The sequence below is a fragment of the Rhodnius prolixus genome, unplaced genomic scaffold (genome assembly GCF_049639745.1).
Source record: "Rhodnius prolixus isolate KJV_2025 unplaced genomic scaffold, Rpr scaffold_2, whole genome shotgun sequence".
Taxonomy (NCBI): Eukaryota; Metazoa; Arthropoda; class Insecta; order Hemiptera; family Reduviidae; genus Rhodnius; species Rhodnius prolixus.
The window spans coordinates 49,662,964-49,690,309 of record NW_027411592.1 but is presented as its reverse complement, the minus strand read 5'-3'; the positions used below and the strand labels follow the sequence as shown (position 1 = coordinate 49,690,309).

At 32.2% G+C, this 27,346-nt stretch overlaps 1 protein-coding gene across 1 annotated transcript; it reads right to left on the bottom strand.

Moving 5' to 3' along the window:
- Positions 1–164: 164 nt before the first annotated feature.
- Positions 165–27,346, bottom strand: LOC141450445 (uncharacterized). Its single transcript, XM_074120902.1, has 4 exons — positions 26,334–27,346; positions 24,851–24,867; positions 18,282–20,496; positions 165–1,359 (listed from the first exon to the last, which is right to left on the bottom strand). Exons 1-4 carry the CDS (start codon positions 27,109–27,111, stop codon positions 1,238–1,240), a joined length of 3,132 nt encoding a protein of 1,043 aa, XP_073977003.1. The 5' UTR covers positions 27,112–27,346; the 3' UTR covers positions 165–1,237.

Here is a 27,346-nt window from a genome sequence, read left to right as displayed (position 1 = left end):
TCTCTATCCAGCCAGCGACATTTACATGTATGAAAGTGCACTCTCTAATGTGAATAGTGCAGTCTAAATTCTAACATATCTTTTACTTATGCCTAAGTCTCTACTATTTACATCTACTCATCCTGAATATTCAGCAACATAGGAGTACTCTTCATCTGTAATGCCTTTGTGACCTCTTGTCATGTTCAGGTTAACCGACTTGATAACATTCTTATTAATTGGTACTAAGGATTGTAGTACTGGAGAAGGTACTCGTACCAAAATGGTGTTTCTAAATACTTAAATAAAGTATCGAGCATTTTCTTTCTTTCTCTTGTTTTGCGTGGGCATATCATTATTATATGATCTTCATTCACTCTAACATAGCGATGAGATCTCTTATTTGTACAAATTCACAAACTGGATGATTAGATCTTATTGTCTTAACAGCTTTTTTTACTAATAACCTATATCCTTTGAACTTGGTCGTTTGGGTGATTCGGGCATCATGAAATTTATGTATAACGTATATATTTATTTTTGTATAACGGATACAAAATTATATGACTGTCAGCCATTCATTTAAGGCTTGCTGTCTAAACTTAGATTTTATGTCGGTAATAGGCATATTATAATATTCCATTCCATCATTGTTGGTGGACTTCTCTGCAAACTTCTTTATCATTCCTTTGACTCCAACGCATCAGTGTCCCCTTACATTAACAAATGGTGATTGTAACTTAATAAACAATTGAAAAACAAAATAAATTAATAAAAACAATATTTAAAATTTATTATTTTTAGATTTAATTATACAAAAGATAATTTTTCACTATAGTTACTAGTTATGGCAGTTAGTGATTCACAATTGAAGTCTCCTTAGCCTCTTTGCTTAAATAGCAATATTTCAAACTTTCAAAATATAACGAATTTCCCTAAAATCTCTTATTGCTACAATAGTGAGTTATTTCATTGTCAGCAATAATTTAAATAATACAAAATTCAGTCTAAGTCAAATCATACATCATGTTCAAATTTTTGTACATTATATTGCACTGCAAAATTATTACAATCTATATTGTTTGTAGATCACTTTTTGTTTATCCAGAATAATAACATTAAGTACATCAATTTTCATTTTAAACTAAGAATGCATTTTTTTTTTTTAATATTAAAAAGAACAACCGGACGGTTAAAGGAAATACGTGTCCAAATTAATAAATGTTGGACATTAAAAAAAAATAAGTTAACAGTTTCATCAAGCAAATTTATCGTAGAAATGCATTGAGGGGGCTGGAGTTCCATTCGTTGGTATAAGTCCAGGAGAGCTTGTTGTAATAAAAGGTTTTCTATCCAATGATTGCATCAACCCTCGCAGATCTGAAATAGAAAACAAAGAGAATCAGAATATTTGAATATTTTTTCTAATAACTGTATTAAAAGACAATGATTTTACTTATTTTAGCTGCCTCTTTAAAGTGGGGAAATCTAGCTAAGAAACATATTTGCTCTAAATCCATACTATCAGATTTCTTGATAAGCGAGGCTAACTATTGTCGAAAAAACGTCATCGTTTTTCTTGGAAGATTAAATGTGAAAATTGATTTTTGGATTAGTAGGAAATGGAAATGTGGGTTTATATTTTTTTAGGCCACTGCTGCATATTCGATGCTTTAACATAGAAAATTCTGAGTTATTAGAATAAGAGAACGTACTGTGTTTGTGTTAAATTGTCTATTGATGCTTTCAAATCTCTGAATACACACACAAAAAAAAGATGTTTTTAGCCTATGTGCAGAACAAAATCTCAAATAATGAAAAATCACGTAAAGTACAAACTGGTTTTAGTACTAATGCCATGCCAAGTACTTAAGGTTCCAATACCATTAACACTAAGTATGACGTTTTCTCATGAAACTTTTCATGTTTTTTGTGCAATGTTATGGAAAGATTTTTCTAATATGTAAACATTGTGTACATATTTCTAGTTATCCGCTTGTGATCTAAAAGTGTTTTGAAGGTTTTTCAAAAAAAGTAATATACGAGTATTTCTCAAAGTTGCTTTGGAGGATATTCTTCGTTGTTAAACACCATCACCTAAAAATTACATCTAAAAAAATTACTTGAATATCAAAAAATATCGTTTAAAGAAGATAAATTTCTGAGTTTATAAAGGTTTTTCTGGAAAACCGCTATTTAGCTTTTTATGAAACTTGAAACACTATCTGTACTAACAGTAATCATGATAGTTTGTAGTATAACGGAGGTAAAAAATGTAGGATTCTGCCTCGATCTGACGAAGTACTTCTGGGCCAGCATTATCCTTTTGCCTATATTTATGTATTATTTAAATTTACGTTAGTTTCTAGAAGTTTTTCTACACAATTATAGAGTAATTGAATTTTTTACTCTTAATAGCAGATCCTTGACTTACACGGTTAGTGAGTCCTGCTGTGAGGACAGAACTGGGGAAAAGGAAGAAGGATAGTTTAATGTTAGTGCACCAATTACACGTGTGATAAGGTGATGATGATTGTTTATATTGAAATGGAGGCTGCGCTCCCAGTAAGTGGGCCCACTACACACTTATAGTCAGTTCAGACAGACCTGTTTACAGCAATCAACAACAACTTCTGAAAGGAGTGTTCCTTCTGAACACACTTATTGTTTACAATACAATTAACTTGTTGGAATACATAAAAGCGAACCGCATTCTAAATTTGGCGGGGGCGCCAAAGTTTCATCTTAAATTAGCTTCCCAAAATACTTAACTAGCCCCATTATACAGTTACACTGAACAGAACCAGAACATATCGTTTCACTATTTTAGCATTCAAGTTTTTTTTTTTTTTTTTTTTTTTTTTTTTTTTATAAAATAGAAGATTATAAATACAAATATCTTAACATGCAATTCTTGCATTTAAGGCACACATTTTTTATCCACCTTGAATTTTGTAATGTTTAAAAGTGGTATAGTATTGTCTCTAGTCTTAGAACTATTTGAATGCAATTTATTGAAATGCAGCAAAGGGGCGATCACCAACTCAGTAGCCATTTTTTTTTTTAAATTTCTCCTACTCTAAACCATTTAAAAGTAAATACTACCCTTCTTAAGTATTGAGATAGTGTCAAATTTTCCTTTGCGAACGGAAATAATAATAATAATAATAATAAATTTATTAAGGGAAGGGATTAACTATGAGGTTAGCATACTGGACTCCCACGCGGAGGTCCCGGGTTCTAATCCAGCAGCTGTCCCTTAGATTTTCTCTTCCTAGGAGCTTCTTACAGCTCACTATCCGGTGATGGACAGTGTTGTCTGTAACGAGAGAACACTGTCCGGAGGCCGGCAGTGCACTGGAAAAAGCTCCGGGCACTAATAACCTCAGCTGTTGATGCGCCAAAAAAAAAAAAATTATTGCTTTCACCATAGCAAGGGGTGAGCATACAAAGCTGATAACATAATAAACATTATAAAAATATTAATTTATTAATTGACATTAGTGCTGGATTCTTTGAAATCCTGTAAAATAGTGAAATTTACATAAAAAATACATATAGTTATAAGAAACCTCATTAGACAATATAATGGAAATCTTCAGCATCCTAGGATACAGATAAATGACAACAATTCTAATGATATTTTGAAGAAATGAATGTTATGCCAGAGAATAATTCAAACTCAAAAGTACAAAAGAGGCAACAATAGTACATGTTTAAGCCTTACAATAATATTGATCTTACTCTTAATCCCTTGATAGTTTGCTTTGATATCATCTAAGCACAGTAATTTTTCAAATTGGCCTAAGTTAGAAACTTGCTCCACTTGAAAATGAAATAGAATTTATTTCTCAGCCAGTCTAAAATTTTATATTCTGTAAAGAAATGACAAAGATCTTCCTTAGAACTAGCCTCATTACACAATTTACATTGGCTTCCAGGAAAAAATTTGTATTTCAGGCAATTAACAAATAATCGAACAGATTTTTTTTAGAAGCTAGCCTAATTTGAGAAATAACTTTGATTTTACTGATTTGAGGAATTGAATTCAGGTACGTTTCTTGTCCACCTAATAAACTAGTATTCCTGTAGAATAAATTAAAAGTTGAATTTATAGCAAAATCTATAACTTTGCTCCAACAAGTGGTTACTGAATGCGCTAATACAGTCTTTTTTTAATATTTTATAATGATTTTATGGTCCTCACAGTGCCACAGATACGAACGGAAATAAATGTTTTGACTTCCTGAATACACAAAAAAAATAAAATTTGTTTTTGGCACACGGTCTGTATGTATTGTTTTACAAATACCTTAAAAACCAAAAGTTTTAGGTAACACAGCTCTTGGTATTCTGCTTTTAGTACTAATGTCGCTTCAGGTACTGTGGATTCGATAAAAAATCCGTCAACCGAAAGCACGTCTTTATGGCAATTTAAGTTTATTGAGATATTGTCAAAAACAATTCCAAATGATTTACTCTAAAAATGTGAATACTGTTTATACCTACCTTCGTATAAATCAAGATACCATTTTTATGTTAAACGTTTTCCAGAGTAAATTGGTTCTCAGGGATGTACTACGTCATGCTTTCTTCTACAGTTTCTTTTTAGTGAAAGCTAATTTTCCCGCGGATTGTAATATCAAGTACAATCCAAATTTGAGGGAAAACGTCAACCTATGGAGTGATTCTATGCTAGCCACTTTGAATTTTTCCCTTTCTATCATTAACGGAAATCCTGGCCTCAACTTCCCTTGCATAACTGTTTCCTATCACATCTTGCACACTGTACACAGTGCTTTAACTCCAAAATGGGCCCCCCCCAATCACCATTTCTTCCTCCCTCAATTTGGCTAAATATCTTCCTTATAATTTTAAATTCTTTCAGTGTATAAAAAAAAGGCTGATGGCCAAAAAACTCTCATCCATTCAATAAATACTTTCGGTATTTCTGCAAATTAACTAAGGTGTCAGTGCAATTATCTTAAGTTTTCCATTAAGAAGGAATGTGTAAACATCCTGAAGATTATTTCAAATGTTATTGCCCCAAAAAATTATGTCCCCTTGTTTATATTTGGTCCATTTAATTGGTATATTTATAAGTTAGAGTAGGACTGATTGTGCGAGGAGTTAGAAATAAAGTGTCAACATTATTGTTCCCACGCTAATTTTTGAATGTTTACAAAAATAAATCTCAAATTTTCATTTTTCCGACTGGTTCAATGCTCTATAATTTCAAAAACTATTTTTAATTACTTTAACAGTTCAACATTATACTGAATATTTATAAAATTCCTTTATTTTTTTGGAAAAAAGGAAGGAAGTACCAAAAAATAAGAAGTAGAAAATACCTTAAATGCTTACCATTCAGACTAGTCTCGATTAAAAAATTAAAATCTGTGAAACATTCACATTTTTCACTTTCGAAATCACAAAGCCATTTTTAAATTTTCTTTCTTTTTTTCTGTTACCTCGTTATTGTCTAGGCTGACTTAAAAGGCTTTTCAGGAAAGCATTACACTCTCTCCTTAAGATGAATTTTCATGAAAAGCGTTTTCAAAAAGCGAAAATAGTAGAAGGTACACACTATTAGTAAAGAAAAAACTGATTGTTCATCATTCCATTATCTTAATCAATCATTCAATTATATTATTATAATTGTAAAATATTCTTTAAGCAATTTATTGACAACAAAACGATTAAATATCTACGAAACTCGTAATTTTGTTTGATTAATTAATACTCCTTAAGGCGGTGGTAGCCGACTCTGAGTACTAGAGTGGCATACCTAACTTCCCCCCACTTCCACAACTCAACTAAAATACATTTCCCACAAAAATGTTTCAAATAAAAGTGATTGATCATCAACATCTGTACAGTTTTATAAAATGTTTAAGAAAAGAATAAATTTATTAGAGCTGTCTGAGAAAATCGCAACAAAAATGGTCTTGTACGCTCATATACGTCTGACTGTAACATTCTCAACGATCTAACTTTAAACCCAGAATAATTGAATTATATTTTATCCTTACTGACATATTGCGTAATATATTGAATTGCGGTATATTAACTGATTGCCATCGTGTGATATAATAAAATTATGGCTTACAGACAAGACCTATTCTCCAATCCTCTTAGAGCACTGCTCTAATTTAAATTTTGCAAGAATTAAATTTTCTATGTATATGAAATTAACACGTAAGAAGTTTACAGAAAATACTAGATTCCATTTTTCGAGACAATCTTAAAAAAGTAAGAAAAATCCATTCAGAAAAGTAGTGGTGGGGCACCTAATAAAAATTTAAATTTGGTCTGAAAGTTAAACATACTCTAAACAATTAAGAGACCTCAAAAATCCATGAATGTTCGTGGGAAAAGTTGGATAAATGGATTTAAATGGGGGCGATAGTTTAGGAATGTAATTTCAGGCAACTGAGTTTGGCTTTAGCGGAAACGAAGGAAGTTTTTAAGTCGGTAAGGATGGTGAGGTTTAAAATGTAAAAGGGAGCGTTGTCCATGGTACTTAGGATTTTGGATCCATCCATACTGACTTATTGGAGTGTTGTATAGTATAGTTGTCTTTCGTTGTGTAAAATGAATTTTTAGAACGTTTGTCTAATAGTTTCTTTAACATTCTGTATGTGAGAATCAGTTAGCTTGAGTCTAGTTTGAGGGTTCCATGTCAATCATGTTTTTTCCACATGGAGTCCTAGATAATGGACTTGCGTAACAGCTGGGAAGGAAGTTTAGGGTGTTAAGGAGTACTAATGACGGCATCATTACTAGCTGAAAGGATGGCCGTAATAAGTGGGAGATCTGAAATATATATTTTACAAAAACTTGGAGCAAGTATTCTACCTTGAGGAACACCTGAAAGGATAAGAAATATAGGAGAAAAGGAAGTGCCTTGGACAACTAGACAGATGCGATCAATAAAATGTGATTTTTTAGGTTTAGGTATTAAAACGATATATTAGGTACAGTCCCGTTGTAAACTGAAACTTTAAAATCTATCTGGTTGTAAACTTGCTCCTAACCGGAAACAGCAGACGAATTTTGCATGATTGCAACACTTCTCTTACTGGTACGAGTAAGTATTAAAAAAGAAAATACCAGGGGGTAAAACGTATTTAAAGGTTGAACTTTTAATTGAAAGGATTTTTCCTTATAATCGGGTGGGCACTAGCTCGCAAAACTAAGATGTATAGCGCAATAGATCTACTCGTAGTACCGCAACTAGGTTTGAATACTAGGGATTTTATCTGTTAATAAGTGAATAAACAGTAGTTGTCTGCTTTCTGCCTTCGTCCACGAGACAACCAATTCTTTGACTCCGGTAAAACTGGGTACGTTCTAACAGAAAGCTTCTGTTGGAAATAAATTATTTTTTATAAGCAATAATTTTAACCTTAACAGTTATTTTTTCTACTGTCTCATTCCATGTACGAAATGTTAAACTCCTTGGCATACTACTTAAACACCTGTATACCTATAACTTTCATTTATTAATTCACAAATTAAATTAACACCAACCAGAGGTAAATTTTCTGATTCTAGCTAGTACTATTTGTTTGTATAGAATTGAATACATAGAATCTTATTACATCCGTTTTATTACTCACAAACTAGTTTTTGTCAGAAAATACCCAACAGTTGTAGGAGGCATTTTGGACACAACACTGCCAGAGCATATGTATGCACTTGTCGGCAATAAAAATCTATTGCCCATATCCTCCTAGTTGACCTTACATCACATACTCATCACAAAATGAGTTTGAATGATTAACCATTTTTTGACGGTTGTTTTAGAATGAATTTTTATATAATGTAAGCAAAAAACCACACAGAACTATTTTAGCGATATAAATTTACTGAACGCGAAGCGACATCGTTAAAAGGGGGTGAACCTATTTTGTGAAATGGATGCTATTATCCAATCAGAACAGTCTAGTATTGATAAAAAATGAGATTGTAAGTGTTAAACATATTTTTATTCTACGATTTCACTCAATCGATTGCCATTTCCTATTTTTCTTCTGCCTCTAACATTTATACTATGATTGTTATAATTATATAAAGGTATGACATCTTTAGATGATAAGTTCAATTAGACTGGTGATAAGATCAATTGTTTTTGTTAATTTTAACATGAATTCCTGTATTTTTAAGTAACTTTTGGTTGCTCCACCATTATTATTGTTATTTATTAAATAATCATCTAAAAACCTATCTGCTCCTTCCGTAAATAGTCAAATTGTTCCCAATAACATGAGATTGGTACAGATCATACACTTTTTGATGGGCTTAGATTGAAAACTTTTTTTTAACCAACTTATGAATAAATATTTATTTCTATAAATATATTGTATATATTCATAAAATAAATACAGAAGTATAATGTATTTATTAATATTTTATATTTCAACCTTCTTACCAAGTAAGGAACGAGAAAGGTTAAGTGAGTAGGGTAGAAATGCAGGGAAAAAAGGAGAGGAAAAACCTGCAGCTAACCGACTTATGAATGAACTTTCGATTTTTTTAAAATAATGTTTGTTTCTTACAAAGATTTCAGGTTTCGTTTGATTAATTTGAACTTCCTTTGATTTATTGACTACATCTTTCTTCAATCACTACTCTTAAGAGATTCAAATTTTACTCATCGTTCTGATAAGAATACCTAATAAATTTATTAAGAGCAATAACGGCAACATGAGCTGGCTGCTTAACTACAATCAGCTAGCTGATAGATAATTCCCATTGTTTTTTCGTATACATCAGATGCCTTGCTCTAATTTCACAAATGATGAAAATTGGTTAACCCGAATCTTTGTTTTCCATTACAGAAAATTTTTTTTAGTTTGAAGGAATTTTAACAGAAACGAATAAGATTTTTTTTTTTTAATATCTTCTTCCCTACATATCACTTTAAGCCAAACATTCTGATCAAGCCTTAACTCTAAAAACCGAAGTATAATCTCATCCTCCTGCTTTATACCAGTAAAGTGTGGACAATCTCTTGAAAGTGTTTCATACTATTTTGTTCCGTTTTTTATTATTAATTGGGGTTGCCCTTAAATTGGAGAGGCAAATGAATAGTACGTATATACTAATATTAGAGTGGTAAGCTGGCACGATTGATTTACCTATTTAAAAAGCTAAGAGATGTGGTATCTCTGGAGGTTCTGAAAACAGTGTATTTCGAATTGTTCCAGTCCAAGCTGAGTTATGCACTGCTACGTACTATGGAGAGCAGCCTCAGATGCACAAATCATATTTAAAATGCAGAAAAAGGTCTTACGGATCATTTTTCATAGCAGAAAAATGGACAGCTGTAAACTATTATTTAAAGAGAGTAGAATATTAACTTTACCGTCGTTATTTATTTATGCTAATATAATGCATATAAAAAAGAACGAGAAAAATGTTTTAAGAAGTGATGAACATTCCTACAATTTAAGAAGCAAAAATGACTTACATATGCCTAGAAGGAGATTGTGCAGGTCCGACAAGGCGCCGGGCATGATGGCAGCCAGGATGTTCAACAAAATTCCACAATCAATAATAAATACAGAAAAGAAGGCATTACAATTATGACGAGACAATAAATTACCTAGCGAAAACAAACGAAATTGAAGTTAAATTTCCATATTTTGTTTTTTTTAAAGTATTCTTTTCTGCAGTTATTTACTGTCTTGATTCTGGTATTTAATGGCGATCTATGAACAGGTTGTTAGATGACAGTAATCAAGTATTAAAAGAAGAGATATGAATATTTATTAAAACAAAAGAAAAATGTCAAACTTGAATTGTATAAATTATTAAAAAATAAATAAATGTTTCTATAAGTTTATTTTAAATTGAATCATACAAAATTACGATGCCAAAAAAAAATAAAAAAAAAAATAAAGAAGAACACTTTTGTAAAATTTATGTTGCAAACGCACTTAAGCAGAAGATGATCTTGGTGAAGAACAGCAGCCCACACAAGATCCAGAGACATATGTAGCGTTAAATATGGCTAGTCTGTATGTTGTGACATCTGATGGCGACCCTAGACAAATAGCCGTCTCGTCCCGCGTCCTCTAACGGAGTGCAGACCACTTAAACAGTCTTGAAATTCATATGACCGGCCGACTAATAGTTTAAAGTCACCAATAATCGTCTGGTGATTTTTTTTTTTTTTTACAATTCTAGTAAAAATATTTCTGGCATGAATGTATATGTATATAGAAGTTAAGTCTTGAAACTAAATCTAATGATATTGTTGTGTCTTGCAAATATTTTGAGAATCTTATCATTATTGCGAACTTAACAGTAATCATAATTTCTTAAAATAATAATAATTTGTAGTGTTTAATCTGAATTTGTAGAGAACTCTCTGGCTTTACTATAGTTGAAAGACTGAAAACTATGATTTTTTTTTTTAGAAACTTGATAAAAATTCTGAGGATTTTTTTGCGAAATATTTAAATCTTAAAGGCGGACATTTATAATCGTCAAATCTTCAACTCGGCAACATTGATTAATTGATTAATTCGGCATTGATTGCTTAGTGATGGTTTTTAAAGATATATCACCCTATTAGAGGCGCACTCCGAATCATGGAGGGCTGGGTTAAGAAATAATAATTAATAACTAATGAGAATATAACAAAATAATTTAACCAACTACATCTTTTTAACCTATAAAATTAACATTAATAACAGATGTTCATTAGCAATTAAGAATTACTTTATGCTTAAAGTTCTAGGAGGTTCTCGGACGGCATCAAGACTATAAGAAGGGACGCTAATCTAAATGTTTAATCTCAGTAAGCTACGAAAACTGGTCCAAGAAAAATTGAGTGATACTCTTTAATTGATGAGTAATGTATTTTTTTAATAAACAAGGTAAGAGAAACACTATTCCGTACGTGCGATATATCTTGGAAGTGCTTTCATCTTGAAGAAGGAAGTTCTAAGAGCGTACGGCTGCCTCCAGCCCAAAGATGGAAGTTACTACTAACTGAATTCAGAATCTAGTCCTCGAGGTGTTGCCGAAGTCATGAACGAAAGAAGAACTGGAACCAAAAGAAAAAGGAGCAGGCCTTTATAAGGCTATGAGATAGAAGAGGAAGGGATTCGGAGAAGACATATTCGACAGCTGCGATGAAGATTTCATCTAGAAGGAGTAAGACAATCAATAGATCTGGAGATGCCCACTCTATGGAGAGTTCCTTATACTTCCTTACATACCATAATACAGTTAATCCCAGGGTCATCTCTAGACTTGGAGTTTAATACACCCCCGAACATTCGGTCGAACTCCATCATAATCTTCTACTACAAAACTTGGGATGTCTAATTTAACTCTAACGGATAAATGGTTGGTCACCTTTCAAGGGATCTCAATAATACAGGGTGTATACGGAGGAGTGGTCGAAACTTCGGGAGGTGATTCAGCAGCTCAAATGCAACAAAAAATATTCTCTTCACTTTGGCCCGATTCTCAATAGTGTCCAAGATATTTGCATTTTTAACTTTTCCGTCGATATTCGCGTTTTCCACCATAATGAATCTGGGAGTCACATAAATTCAGAAAAAGTTGCGCATTTATTGAGCTTCAAGACCATATGGATTTTTTTGGTTTTTAATAAAACTCTACCCCGAACAGAGGGGTGAAAATGCAGAAAACTGGGATTTTGCGTAACGACTTTTCACTACTAATTTACTCAAATGTCAATTTTTGGAGAAGGAACAAAAAGAAAAGTAACCATTTTAGTTTTTAACAATTATTATTTAATAAAACGGAAGTAAAAAATAAAGTAGCATAAGATTAGATTAGATTAGATTAAATTTGGGTGGCCTCAAGGCCTGCGCCATCGCGACCCCTAAAGTAGCATAAAGTAGCAAATATATAAATTTATATATTTACATCTGTAACATTTTGCTATGAAAATTCATTTTAGGGTTATTGAACGTGGATGAAATTAATTTTTTTCCCCTTAAGGTGACAATTCGTTCCAATTTAAGTGTTAACTAATGTTATGCGAATGAAATTTGTTGCTAAAATTCAAAGTTTTTAGAACAATTCTTTGAATAGAAGAACGTAATTTTTAGTTTGTCGTAATTATTATTAATAATAAAGAAGTCATTAAAGAAAACCATGTATTCCTAAACGTTATAAGATAAATAGATCGATCTAGTTTAATTATAAAATGTATGTATAAATAGCCGAAATTTATTGCAGGCAGATATGTTATTGGCGCCTTATGGTTTTCTTTAAAACTAGCCGTATTTATTTTGGCTAACACTTTAAAATAACATTCCTTGAATGTTAAAGAAGAGACATTTAAATATATTTCAATATTTTGCTGAACCTATTTTATTATTGTTCTTGATCTTTCGATTTATTTTTTTTAATATTTAATAATTAGTTCAATTTATTTGTGTAAGAGTTCGGGAGCAAATGTGTTATTTTAAGAAACTGTTGATACTTAAACAAAAAAAGAAACAAACAAAAAGAAACACAGAAGACAAAAATAAAAATTGCTACAGCAGCGAAATCTTCAGCTGCCTAAATTAAGTTTATAGCAGCAAGAGAGCTTTTAAAGAATTGCCTAGGTTTTAATTTTGAATTGCTTCACTGATTTATTACTGTTTTTTTTCTTATTTAAAGACAATGATTTATCATGAATTTTGGTTTGATTTACTTTTAACAGTTTTAAGGTTTGAAAGAACAATTCTGATGTCACAAAATCCTAAAAGGATGGGCCCACTTCTTAATTCAGTTCAAACTTCAACCTACAATCGATTCGCCAAAAGCTCCATAAAATGTATTTGCAAGAAAAGTGATTTAAATAAAAGTGATTGTATTGTTACATAATGTGAAATTAGCTCATCTTAATTTAACACTAGAGAACACTGTGATTTAAAAAAGTTTCGAGCGCCAGTAAACACACAAAACAAAAAAATGGCGTTAGAGAAATGGCAAATTTTTGACAGTTTTTTTTTAATTTACTCTAAGCTACAAAGGGAAGCTGCAACCTCCATTATTGCAAAATGCGAAGGAATCGTAAAACACAATTCCCTAACTAGTACGTGTCCTAACACTTTGGGAGTAATTTCTATAAAGTTACAACATTACGTACTTAAATAAAAGATTGAACATTTTTGTAAATTTTCCCAAAAATTTTATGGCCGCCTTGTGGAAGGAGTAGAATAAGTCTCCCATTAAAGTACCATTACTCTGGTGTGTTAGGTATTAACACCTTTCGTAAAATTAGTGAGAATCAGGTAATTGTGCTGTTACGAGAGCGAATCGTAGGATCGGAATTTGAATCTCTTAACTAATTCTTAGCAGCTTTCTCACAATGACGTTCAGATAAGGATCTCTCGTATTTGATAACGCGTGTACCTAAACTGAATTTAAAAAAAATCAAAAGGTCCTAGGGCGGTTGCTTTTGTTCAAAATGTAAATTAATTTAACAGCATAGTTAATTAAGAAAATTATGAACTTTTATAGAGGTGGAAGTTTAATTCAAGCCATTTAATCAAATTTAATGGAGACGTTGATAATGCGATGGTCTACTAAGCCGGAAGTCCGGGTTCACTTTTAGGTGCTGTGTTGACGCTCCTTAAATGATATTTAATAATAATAATAACAATAATTATTATTTAAATAAAAATATATACTAAATGAAGTATAATACAAGAAAAATTGCCTCATTTACCAATTAAAATTGTTTATTATCAAATAGAACAGTGAGAAAAATTATGATGTAAATATAATAAAAGCTTCAGAAGGCCAAGAAGATGCTGATTAAAGTGTTTTTTTGGTGCCTCCGGCTCAGCAACGAAAAACAATAAAGTATGATTCAAGTGGCATGTTGAAGTGTGCTCGTGTGAATGACAGCTACGAAGTCTTCTACCTTGCCAATGCAGACATCCAGCATTCAGCCACACACGTACGAACAGTCCTCATGGATTTCAATGTATAATGGTTAGTGTATCTTCCGTCTCTTGGGCATTCACCGTGTGTGTCAGGTTGATGGGTGACAACTATTAATGTCTTTACAAGCAACTCGGCTGACACCACGTTACATAGATACCTCAGTTACGATTTCATTTTGATGAGGGTTCAAACTTTTGCTTATTTTCTTTTCCCCTCTTATTAAGCAAAATAAACAGACTACTCAAGAAAGTCACTGAAAAGATTGTGTCAACAGTTACTACTTCCGTTTTTATAAAAAAATAACAGATAAAAAACTAGCAATTATTGATTGATGCTCTCTCTTCATGAAATTCTTTAAAAATTGGTTTAACTCAAAGTGATGAGTGTTCTAAAATTGCCTCGTAAAGCAAAAAATGCCCCTTTACTTCTCGATCAGAAGAGCAGTAAGGAAATTGTTACTACCTTTTTTGAAAGGGAAGAAATAAAAATTAAAAAATATTTAGAGACAAGTTTTCATATTACTGTATAAATATCTTTCTTATATACATTTAACAATTACTTTCACTTATAAATTCTTAATAATTGATAAGCTATAGATGTATAATTCATTTTATACTTGTTTCTTATCGTTTCTACGTTATGTGCATTTTCCCATTATTAAAAAGTAATGCCTTATCACTACAACCCGTAAATTTGCGTCAAAAATGTCAGAAAATAATCCGCATTTATAAATTCATAAATTTTCAAAAGTTATTTGCAAACATAATGTACTTTAATTATTCATTGATAACCAATTAAAAATATAATGGATAAAATTTAAAGATAATAATTTACGATGAAGAATGTAAATTGCAGCTTTTTAGAAACTTGTAGTTGTTTCGTAGATGCTATTTGAAAAAATGCAATTAGATTTCTTCTCCATTCTTTATTTTGGACATCCACTACCATATAACGATTATTTCTATTACCTAAAGTACAGAGCCACACAGGCGGAAGAGGACTATCTTACTGCTTCAAGAAATCTTGGCATTCCTATGGGGATCTAACAATAAGTACTATGTCTCTTACATTGACATTCTAAACTTTCACGAATCCGTGGATTTTATCCAGCACTGCGGGGACCTAATCACATTCTCAACTTGGACCACCAGCAGAGACAGTTTATGTTTGCAAATAATTGGAAGTGGCTAACTCACACTATCACCTACACCCGCTGAAGTCCTTTAGAAAACAAAAAAACGATGAAAACCGCTGAGTAACTTTTTAGTTTTTGTATGTGGGAGATAGATTCGTTCAACCAGCTAAAAGTTGAGGAGTTGAAAGGAACACTTTGATTATTTAGTTGTCAATTAATCTCTATTTATTATTGGAAAAGAAAGAATACACGGAAGACATATCCTACATAAGATTCATTGTTTTTAGACTCCAAAAGATAACAACGCTATCTTGTTTTGTGAAAATATTTCATTATTTCTAATGAATTTTATATTATTGTGCTATCAAACTAAACACTGATAACATCTAAGTCAGTTCATTTTACTATTAACCTAAAATATCTGGGTGGTATATCATTTCCTAGATAAGTTCACATACTACCTAAAAAACACATCAATGGAAGATATTGTTTTGGATTGATGTACGCAACAACAATCTTCGATTACTGATGATACCTTCTTATTATACGAGCTGGCTGTCGGACACAATGAACTGTTAGTGATTATTTTCAAGTTGCATTCCACTTTACATATCAACTTTTCTTACACTTATAATTACGTCTTGTCAATGCATTATAATATGTGAGTCTATTTTTAATTTTAACCGGAATTGAATGATATGTGGTTCCCTAATTTAGTTCAAATTTGTTACTATTTTTATGACCACCTGACTATTTATTAAAACAGTCCGGCAGGACAGTTGTATAAGGGTTTGTCGTCAAAATTATGATATAGTAGTTTTGTATAGAACATCATATCTCACTTAATATGTACATTTATTTGAAACTTATTTTGCGGTAAAATTGATTATAGAGGGATGATGTTATTTTGAGAATTACTTAAGAGCAGAATGGATTGAGAGGACTATACCAGTTTTCGTTCAAGAGCTTTATTAGTAATTAAAAATAATCAGCAGCTGCATCAGGCCCCTTTAATTTTTTTTTCTTGCCCACTGCAGCAGAAATAGCAAACGCTTTTTGTTAAAGTAATGTAAATTTTCTTTCCATTTTTGCTATCGCTCTAACGAAGCGTTGAAGTTTTGAAAAATTGTAATTGCGGGGCGGCGAATGGTGTGTGTAAGAGATTTAAATTGAAATTCCCTTCAAATTTAGAGCATTTCCGGTAAAGCTATTATCAGACTCAATCTCTTTTAGAACAAAATATTAAAACAAGAACAAGAATGAATATAAAAATGAAGCTAAGCTCTTTTCTAAAAATTTAAGATCTACTTAAAAATGTGGCTTTGAAAACGTTTTTGATTCAAATGGAGAGGCGAATCGCTCTAGATGAGTACACCTTCAACTAATCAAACTTAAAGAGTGGGAATCTAATATTTGGTAAATTTTGGGTCAAATGCATTGTACTTAAAAGGCTAAACGTAGATTATTAAGTACTGAAGCTTTAACTTTGGCTAGATCAACAACAAAGGGACAATTCATGTAGTTTAAATGAAACTAATAATATTTTTAGTGTTGGTTAAAAACTGAAATTGAATGACCTTGAACATAATATTATCTTAGTTTTATAGTGTACATATACATAAGTTTTTAAAAACTATTTGATTATTGGCTGATTACATTAAAAAAATAAAAAGAAATTTAAAGTATCAAATCAAAAGATTAGATATCTGAATCAAATTACGAACAGTACATATACCCTGCAATCCATAAATTTTTGTAACACGTCAATGCTAAACACCTCCTTATCATCCTATTTTAATAATAAGAAAAAATAACCGTGGTCATCGGAGTTGCAAGGAATAGCAGAGCTCTGCGACGTTTTCTTGTCCATGGCAGAACAAAGTTCGTCCCCATATGTCGAGAGCATAATAAAGTATACGCGTATGTGATTTGTCTATGAAGTTTAATGTAATCTACATCAAAACCTATCTGTATTTAAAGGAGAGTAAAAATACATTACAATTAACATCGTTTACAGTATTGCAGAACGTATCCATACACTCAGAAAGCTGAAAGACTACGGATGGGAATCCAGTTTGCTAACCACTGCGCTAATTCCTTCCATATTATTATTATGGGTATTAGTTTAGTGCCATTTTTATGGTTAGGAATATTATTTATTACCCGGCCGACCACTTGTAGGCGCGCAGGCTGACTTCATTGTTTGTTACGTCCATGCTACTTTGCTATGTGGGCGACAGCATACTGGGTCCACCGATTTCGGACAATGATCTATAGCACGTAGTAGGCGCCAATGCACGCGTCTCGTAGATTCAAGTTACACTGATATGGTAACGGAATAATGAATACATTTTTTTAAAACTATTATCCTGTAATTTTATCCAGCAACAGGAGTATACAACAAACTGAATTTAATTTTCCTGCTCCTTGATGACCGCGCAGAATGATTTACCATATTTTTGGAAATTAGGTTTACTTCTGAATTTTATCAAAGTATTAACCACAAGGTTATTTGGTTGTTTCAAAATTTACTTCTCTATATACAATCTCTTTTTTCCTTTTTCATTTTCGAGTACTTTAATTTGGTATTTATCTAATAATAGACCTTTTTTTTTTTAACTTGCAAAATTGTAACCACTATTGTAAAAGGGATTGCCTCTAATTAAAAAAAAGAAAATCGTGTGGACTGATCAACTGTAGTCGTACATTATAAATTTAGGAAGAATTAGTAATTTGGTGAAAGGAGGAAAGAATATTTTACACAATAGAGTTCATTATTTAAACTTAATTTATAATATACAATAAATGCGTTGATCGTAAGTAAATAAACGATTAAAGAAAGTTATAATTATAATTAAATACTGGAAAAACTAAAAATAATTACGTACTTAATGTGGGAATCATATTTCTCAAAAAGTTAACATTTTGTTTTCATTTCATTTTGAGAAATGAAGAATATAATTTTTAAAAATTGGGTATGGATAATTCTGGACATAAAGTAGAAAATGAGAAAAACAAAAAAATCTGATATGAGAACCAAATTAATTTGGTTTCACACCAGAGTACTTAATTTTTTGGATTAATGCTTTAAAATTTTGATAAAAATGTTAATTTCGATAACAGTTCTGTTTGGTATCTTCCAATTTTCTACCAACATATTTTACTTTCGAAACCCTGGGACTTATGAGCTAATTTAGTAAGAATAATAATAACAAAAAATGCATCACAAACTCACCACTGTAGCTGTCATCACTGAACAGATCCTGTTCAGCAGCTGAAATGTGCTGCCTCTGCGATATCATTGTATTCCCGAGTGAAGAATATTTATATAAATAGGTTCTCAGAGAATAGTTCGGTTGAGGATCATTACTATTTGCAACGTACTCAGTAGGAATGTAATTTTCAGTAGAATAATCAGGAGGGATATAGTTCATAGAATGATACGCATTCGGTGAGTACTGCATGGAGGTGTAGCTCATCAAAGCATTATTTGGTGGTGAATGTTCCGTTGGTGAAAGATTCATTGTTGAGTAATCGGAGCATAGATTTTTCGTTGAAGCTTCACTAGTTGATGAGCAGCTAGAAGTAACATTTTCCATTGAATGTCCATCGTTAGTTGAAGTAAAATTAGTAAAAGAATAACTTGAAGGTGAATAAGCAGCATTCTCAGCCGTTGCATCAACATCGGTTACAGTAGGATTAGATGAAGAGTAATCAGGTTGACAGTAAGCAGCCTCATTTTTAATCGAAACTTCAGCTTTAACGGGAACATAATCCGTTGAAAAGAAACCTTCAGCATAATCAAGAGTAGAATTTTTCATCGAAGCTCCAGTATTAGTGGGAGCAATGTTTGCTGATGCTGATACAGGATTGTTCTTCAAGGAGCCATCACATGTAGGCATAAAAGTCCTTGAAGCAAAGGCAGGAACAGAATTTTTCATATCAGTTCCTTCAGCAGTTTGATTCAAATTCATTGGAGAATAACTTGTTGGAACATGATTAGCGGTAGCGGTTTCCATCACTGAACCACCATTTGTTGAAGAGACATTGAAGGAGAAATAATTTATTGAAGCATTATTAGTAGCAGTAGATTGTTCTGAAACACCGCTGATATTTGGAGCGTAGCTGCTAGTAGAGTAATTAGTTTCAGAATATGAAGGAGGCATAGTTTTCATTAAAGCACTGTTATTAAGTGGATTAAATTTTGTGGTAGGATAGTGGTTTGTATCAGATTTCTTTGTCCACGTATCACCATAATTTGGATTAAATTGCATTGAAGAGTAATTTGTTGATGTGTATTCAGAAGAATTTTCCATCAAAGGACCATTAGTAGGAGTCACTAAGTTTGTTACAGCAGTGACAGAAGAAGTACCTTTAGCTGGTGGCCCAGAATAGTCTGGTACAATATCTTCAGGCGAAGAACTTTTCGTCAAAACGCCATCATTAGTTGTTGGAATAACATTTGTTGAGCTGTATTGAAGTGATGCGTATGCAGGAGAACTATTCACTGGAGGATCACCATTTGATGTAGTATATTCTGGTAGAACATATTCAGGAGAATTTTTTAATGCAATACCATCACTGGCTGGAAGAAAATTAGTTGAGCTATAATGATTTGAACTGTTCATGTAAGCACAATTATCTGAAGAACAGTTTTTTGCTGAGTATTCAGGAGAGTATTTCTTTATAAAATCCTCAGGAGTTGAACATTGAATTGAAGAATATGTACATAGAGAATTGTATTCATTTTGGGGTTTTGAAAAAGTAACTTCTTTTATAGATTCCTTGTTGTTCTGTTCATAGTTTGTAGTCGGCGTGCCATCCCAATGATTCAGTTGAGTATCATAGTGGAACAATGGTTCAGTCGTTTGATTTGGGCAATTCTGCTCTTTCAAAGAGTTTCCTTGAGGAAATGACTCTTGCAATTGTTCAGCTTGGGATACAAATGGTTGTATATATTCCAGAGTTTTAATTTTTTTTTGATTTGGAAATCTAGGCCTCTTCATATAATTACCAACTTCAAATAATGGTTCTTCTATAGGATTTATTGTCCAATAATGACCCTTGCTGGATCTTTTATCATCTTTTGGAATTTTAATAAAACACTTACTCAATGAAAGATTATGTCTTATGGAGTTTTTCCAACCCTGATAGGAACTACGAAAGAATTGGAATGTCTGCTGAAGATATGCATATATCTCAGATAATGTCATTTTCTTATCTGGTGAAGCTTTGATTGCCATAATGATAAGGGCAATATATGTATATGGAGGCTTACCGGTATGTCTGTTAGATCTGTAGGATCTTTTCTCATTGACTCTATAATGTGCGTTGGTTGACACCACCTGTTGTCCTGGGTTTAGATTTCTGATTTTAACCATCTTTCGATATATAAAGGAATGTTGAAAACTTATAAACACAATATGTCCGCACTTAATTGGTTGAATTGCCTATTGTATACTACTTAATAACAAACTGTCAGAATAGCAATAAAATAGTCAGCATTGTGAATTGGGCATGCGCATTTTTTTGTAATAAACAAGAGGGGGACAATAGGGCTTAGGTGTCACCAGCAATTTTTTTTAGTCAATTTTTATAACATTTTAAATGATTTTTACAAGAAAATCATTTTAAGATTTAATACATATTTAAATATTTGAACAATATAAATAAATTGTCATTTAATTATTTAACTTTAAATTTAAATTATGACTCTTACTTTCATAAAAATTGTACGTTGCGCAGTAAAGCCAGCTTCAAACAATTTCTTTGCAATCAAACATAGAATCAAAATAGAAAATAGTATTACTTTAAGTCACTGGGATTTCTGGACAATCTGTGACTACGGTATAATAGGACAACGAATCTAATGGTTTGAGAATTAGTGTTAAAGGCATACAGCGAAGCTGATGTCTGAACTACAGAGCAATCACATTTCACCCTTTATTACAACTCTGATATTACAATTCCTTCAACATTTTTTAATGATCCAGGAAATATTCAATCAGTTTTCTCCTAAGCGACACCTTCTTACTCTAAACTAGCATGAGATCTTCTTTCCTCTTTGTCGTCTAGTATTCTAAACTAGAGGCTTCTTGAGCCTTAATGTTCTCTTTTTGGAAGCTTATCGTAACACACCCTGGCCACAAGAGGAACTATCTCTTTACGCCAACAATTGTATCCCACTTCTCCAATAATTGTTAGTATTCTTATCCATTACCCTCTTAGCATAGACCAACTAAATTTTCCGAATCTCTTTTCCTTCCTTTACTTCGAAAATCTTTTCCTTTTGCTTATCACCAATGCTTCAATGATGTTTGTATCTTGTTCCTGTTTTATCAATTAGTAACTTCTATCTTGCGCCTTGCCAAAGTTTTCTTGAACACTTATCTATTTAATTGAGGAACACTAAGAACTTGAAGAAGAGTGTGAATGGTTTCGATCCAATTTTTCAGTATTTATAGTTGTAGATCAATCAATTGTTTGAGAAGGAACACGTTAGAGTTTTTAAGAAAAAAAAAATCATTTCAAATTCAAATTCTAGACGGAAGTTTCAAAAAAACGATATTTGAAGAAAGTCGTTGGGAGTCATTTTCGAGAAATATTTTTTAAAAAGAAACGAATCATGAAAACTTGGTTGCTAGTATATGAGTCCAGAAAGTGAACAGCGGCCATTCAATTTCTTTAAAAAGATGGAAAGTACTTCTTTTTACCATCTCATTGGCGCCCGGAACTTTTTCCGGTACTTTAATGGGAGGCTGAATATATAACAGGCATAATTCACCTACTGATTCAACGAACAAAATTTTCTGTCGTGGCTTTAAAGTTTTTTAATGAAGTCCTTCGATGCCTCTATGATTCATACAATATCGTCTATGTAGTGTTTAAGGGAATGTAATTTTATAGCTAAAAATTCTGAATTTGAAAAAATGTTTCGACAAGTGATTGGGCGAACGTTAGCTGTGTACTCTTTTAAGGAATGATTCTGCTTAAAACTTTATAACGTGTGATGGCAGAAGCTTTATAAATTCCTTGAAAGGATAAGGAAAAGAAGCTGATTCCATGTCTGAAATTCATTGAAAATTGAAACTGATCAGAAAACAAGCAAGCTTTTGACTGATGAATTCGTAATTATATGGAACAATTACTCAATAAAGCATTTACCAGATTGTAGTGTTATGATTAAACTTTAAGTAACAATTTCAAATGAGCTTACGTTAGGGAGTAGATAAGAGATTAAGCAAGACATGTATGTGGCTGTAGCAATCCAGCTAAAAGTATGCAACTGCTTATTTACATTAGAAGGTGACTAAAGGAAAAACTGTTACCAAAATATTCTGTGCTTATTTATAAATCAAATGTCAAAGTTCTTTTTTAGATTATTTTACTAAGAAGAACTGGGGATAAATCTTTCTATTTTCGTCAAATGTACAAAGAGTTAGATTCATTGCAATGATTCGTTGAAATAAGTACATTCTAGAAAAACAACTTGAACATTTACTGCACTATCTTTGATTTTACCCGTCGTAGCCCGCATGTTTATAGTACCCTTGATTGGTTTGGATTTCCAACCATCATCAGAGGTAGAAATATCAATTTGGTGTAGAGATTTCGATTTTACTTACGTTTCCGTCTTGCACTACACTACTGAGAGTCAGCAAAGACGGATAAAACCAAACATACTATCTAGCACGGCGGACCTAACCACACTTTCAACATACGCTGTATTGTCGGCAGGTTCTTTTAGTTTAAATCAATAATTGAATCTACATTATTCTTCGTCTCCTTCAACTTGCAATTTTTTCAAATAATGTAAATGAAGTTTATTTACTCTCTCATAGTTCGTGTAACCAAAATATCTAAAAAACGAAAAAATCAAAGGAATACTAAACTAGCTATCTCGTTTCTAATCATTTATCGGGCGACCATCATTGCAAATACTTTTTAAATGTCACGATTTTTGAGTTTCAATTCGATTTTGTGATTCCAATAATTTGGGTTATTTTCTTAGGTATAGGAAGTTATAAAATATATATTATATAAATATATGTTTTTCTTTTAAAATTATTTATTCGATATTACTCTAATCAGGAAGATTATAATTTATTTTAAAGAATGTTTTATCCCGTAAATTTCAGTTTTCTAATTTTTATTTTTAACACTGTAATGTCCAACGTTTCTTAAAATTGAACTTAAACCTAAAATCCGAACTATATTGACAAACCAAGCAAGTCTACAACGACAGATAATTGCTGATCCTCCTTCCACAGTATAAGCCTTACTCTTCCCAATGGCAACGAAATCTATTCCGTACAATAATGCGCCAAGACAAAATATCACAAATTCCATAAGTTACTCTCTACTTGTTCTAATTCATTTTTATAGCCTCGTACCTTTATTGTCATTTCTGACACTACAACTCACCAAATTATTCGCTAGTTGTCACGAGACTGCAGCCTAGACGTTCTATCTTTCTATATGTACTTAAAAGAATGAAAATTATCAAAGTTATCCCAAACATATTATGAAATATGTCAACTTTACTTATAAAACAAAATTACTATTAATTGAAGAATTTTACTGAAAAAAATATTTAAGAGGGTTTTGAAAATTTTTGGAGGTATTAGTAAGATATTTGTCTTTAGATTCTTAATAATTTGCTGCAAGAGGAAGTCCAGTGCGCGATCACCCAAGATGTTTTAAAACCGTTTTCTCGTTCATTTCCGCTTTTTTATCAATCACCCAAACATTACTTTCTCTTAAAGAAGATTTCAAGAAATACTAAAAACCACCTTAATTGAAACAATCTATTTATTTTAAATGTATAAATTACATTTTTTAATATTCAAAACAAACTTAAGCCCGAAGAATAATACCTCAAGTGATATGTTGCAACATGTAGTCAATGTTAAGTGGCCATCACTTCACGTTCTTCTATGACAGACGTTGTTAACTTGTTCTGATCTTCTCTTAGTGTTGTTCTACAAATTACTTTATTTATTACGTCATTTGCAACGCATAGATTAACATATTTTCTTTTAATTTTCAATATTATTCGTCATGATTATCTGTTTGCTTTACGAAAGAAATGTATAATTTATGATACAGTTAGGAGAACGATTTAAAATTGATAAGTAACGAAAAACGCGAGACTGTGAGCCAGAAACTTGCAGATTCTTGCAGCTGTTTGTACAATCGCCAATCTTAGGATAGACTTTGATCAAATCGTTTGGAACCTTGTTCATGACCAAATTATTACTCATATAGTACATATGTGCAATTTTGATTCTTCTTGAAACTCATTTAAAAAGTGATTAAAATGGAAGCGAGATGCATGAATAATGTGGCAAGGAGAAGGACATGAGAAATGCATTCCGCTGCATTTAAATTACATTCAAAGAGTCAATAAACCTTCTCATTGTCTTCTTTTAACCAATACTCGGTATTTTTAATCTTAAGAACTGTCGTTTCAATAGGCCGTGCCTGGTAGCCTAAGTCTTTGTGTTTTGAGTATTTTTCTATATCACTGTTTAAAATCACTAATTTTCACATCCAATTCAGTGAAAAAGACACTTCAATGTTAAGTCTACCCCTAAAATGAATTTGCCTGGTAAAACAGAACTTATATTCTTTCCAATTCGTTACCTCGTTTAAAGAAGTTTCGAGGAATACAAAGAAAAATGAAACCACTTTCAGGAAATTCCACATAGAGAGGTATTTTCACCAAAGGCGGAATCAGCTGCTCATTTAAATATTGATAAATACGTAACACTAGAATGGCCTAATAGATGATAGAGTTACTACCTCCTTTTCTAAAATACCTTAAAATGAAATTAATAAAATCTCTAAATTTTAGTTATACCAGGTCAAGTTTAGGGAAAATTGTCAGAGCGGTTGTTTTCGGCAAAGAAAGAAAACTGTAAATTCCATCAAAGAAAAGCGTTAAATTTTGCCTAAAACAGGATAAACACCCAGTTTTTTGTTTTGTAGAAAACACTTTTTTCATGTTCAACGGACTTTGGGACGTTTATTTCCGAATGAAACCATCCGATTACATTTCTTCAATAACTTCTCTTACAAGGGGCTTAAAGAAATTAAAAACAATGTAATGCTAATGTTTCAAGATTTGATCTGCATTCGAAATAAAAGACTTCTTTTTCTAGAAAGTTGTTCTATGAATGGATTTCACACATTTTGAGGTAATTAACATATAAAAGAAACAACTCGTGTTCACCATCAAACGAATCTCTCTTTACGCAATATACGTAATTAATTTTTCCTTGAAATTGTGTTGAAAAGGGATTGTTGATTACAAATCTATATTGTGCACTATAACAAAGGGATAAATATTCAATATTTCCTGAAAAAAAAAAGGTTTAAAGCAAAGAAATTGACCCTAACTGTACTATCCTAACTTCAAATTTAACATTTTTGGCGATGTCTACTAAATTACATAGACAAAGGATTTTTAATGAGCACTAATGTTCTTGTAACTCAGAATTGTGGTTAGACGAATCATATCTATTCAGGAGTTAGCTCCTTTTTATAAAATAAAAGCTCTATTTTAGAGGTACGTTTAACTTCATTCCTTTCTAAAAACCAAAAAAAAAACTTTAAAAAAGTTTTCTCGAAAATGAAAATACCAAATCTTCAAGTATGCTTTGTGTATTATTGAAGCAATTTTCTTTAAACACAAGAAGTCAGAGAAAGGAAATATCCGTGAAAGATTACTGCATGAGAATCCTGTAAAAATGGTAGGTATTTGAAGGTTCATTATTGCGTCTAGGAAAAGGTGTTTTGCCAATAAGTTCCTTAACTATTCTAAGGTAGAAAGGAAACAGCCTCTTATATCCTGTCTGAATGGGTTGAAGGTCGTAATTTTGCGATTTTAGACTTATTGTCTTATTTATGGTTCCAAAGAAGATAATACTCAAAACAAGGATCTTGCAAAATGAGTTGGATATACTTCAAGACCAACATATATAAGGAACAATAAGCATCATCCTTGGTTTCTAATCCAATCAAAGATAAATATAAGTACAACAGAATCTAATTTTTGGTATCTACATAAAAATTCATATTAAACATGTTTAGTGAGGATTTTTTTGTAAAATGGAAGTTTTTAATGATCAAAAAGTAACATTTAAATTGGGTGATTTAGTTTTATATTGCATGATTTGGGCTACTAATTATAAACTGATTTCTAGTTAAGAACCATATTTTGTTACTTTTATTCTTCGCCATTAATTGTATTTTTAATGTTAATTAAATAAGTATATGAACTTACTGCTGTCAGCTGTCTGCGGGGTTTGTTGCGGTGCGGTCGCGGTCACCGGATGCATGTACTGATTGTAGTATTCCTGAGTAAAATGATGATCATGTATATCGGAAGATTGTCCAAGATAATTCCACGGTGCTGGTTCTCTATCACTGGGATATGCAGCATAATCAGCATACTGTGGATATTGCTGTTGCTGATATAGTTCCTGTTGTTGGTGTTGCAATGATTGCAACGGTGCTGCTGGTTGTTGATCAAACTGTTGAGCATAAACCGGCGGCCGTATCGCTTGACATTTTCGACGAAATCCCCGCGGCCGGCGTCGAAATGAACCTTCTTCGAACATCAATTCAGAAGCTGGATCAATTGTCCAATAATGTCCTTTGCCCGGCCTACCCAACCCTTTGGGTAATTTTATGAAACATTCATTTAAGGAAAGATTATGTCTAACGGAATTCTTCCAACCTTGATAAGGTCCACGGAAAAATGGAAACCTTTGCTGTAGAAACGTATAGATTTCGGAAAGGGTAAGTTTTTTGGTCGGTGAATTTTGTATGGCCATGACGATAAGCGCTATATAAGAGTATGGAGGTTTTTCCTGTCGTCTGACACCGGAAGATTTCTTGGTTGCCGGCGGCGCCACAATGTCCTGTTTGCCACTACCCCCGCCCACACCGCCTCCGGCCTCCTCAGGTACGACTACATTGTGCTGATGCAGGTGCAAGTGATGCAAATGATGCTGGATACTTATTTGGTGAACTACAGGAACATCCTCGCTTTTCATCATTTTTACTCCCACTATTTTATTTTGATTTTTTTTGCCTCCTAAGAAAGGAAAGAGTCACACAATAAACATTTATATTTGATTCCAAACAGTTAACCTGAAGGGTTAAAGCCTGGGCTGCACTTTATAGTTAGTGTATATACAAGAGAACAAGTTGTGGATATACAAACACAGACTGATAGTGGTTTAGTTTTTAGGATGATGGTGGTGGAAGGAACTATCAGGGACAGTACGGTAG

Excerpts from the sequence above, each read along its gene's own strand:
- LOC141450445 (XM_074120902.1), bottom strand. The coding sequence starts at position 27,111 with ATGATGAAAAGCGAGGATGTTCCTGTAGTTCACCAAATAAGTATCCAG. Across the intron at positions 1,360-18,281 it reads CAGTGATGACAGCTACAGTG|ATCTGCGAGGGTTGATGCAA; the intron begins GTGAGTTTGTGA and ends TTTCTATTTCAG.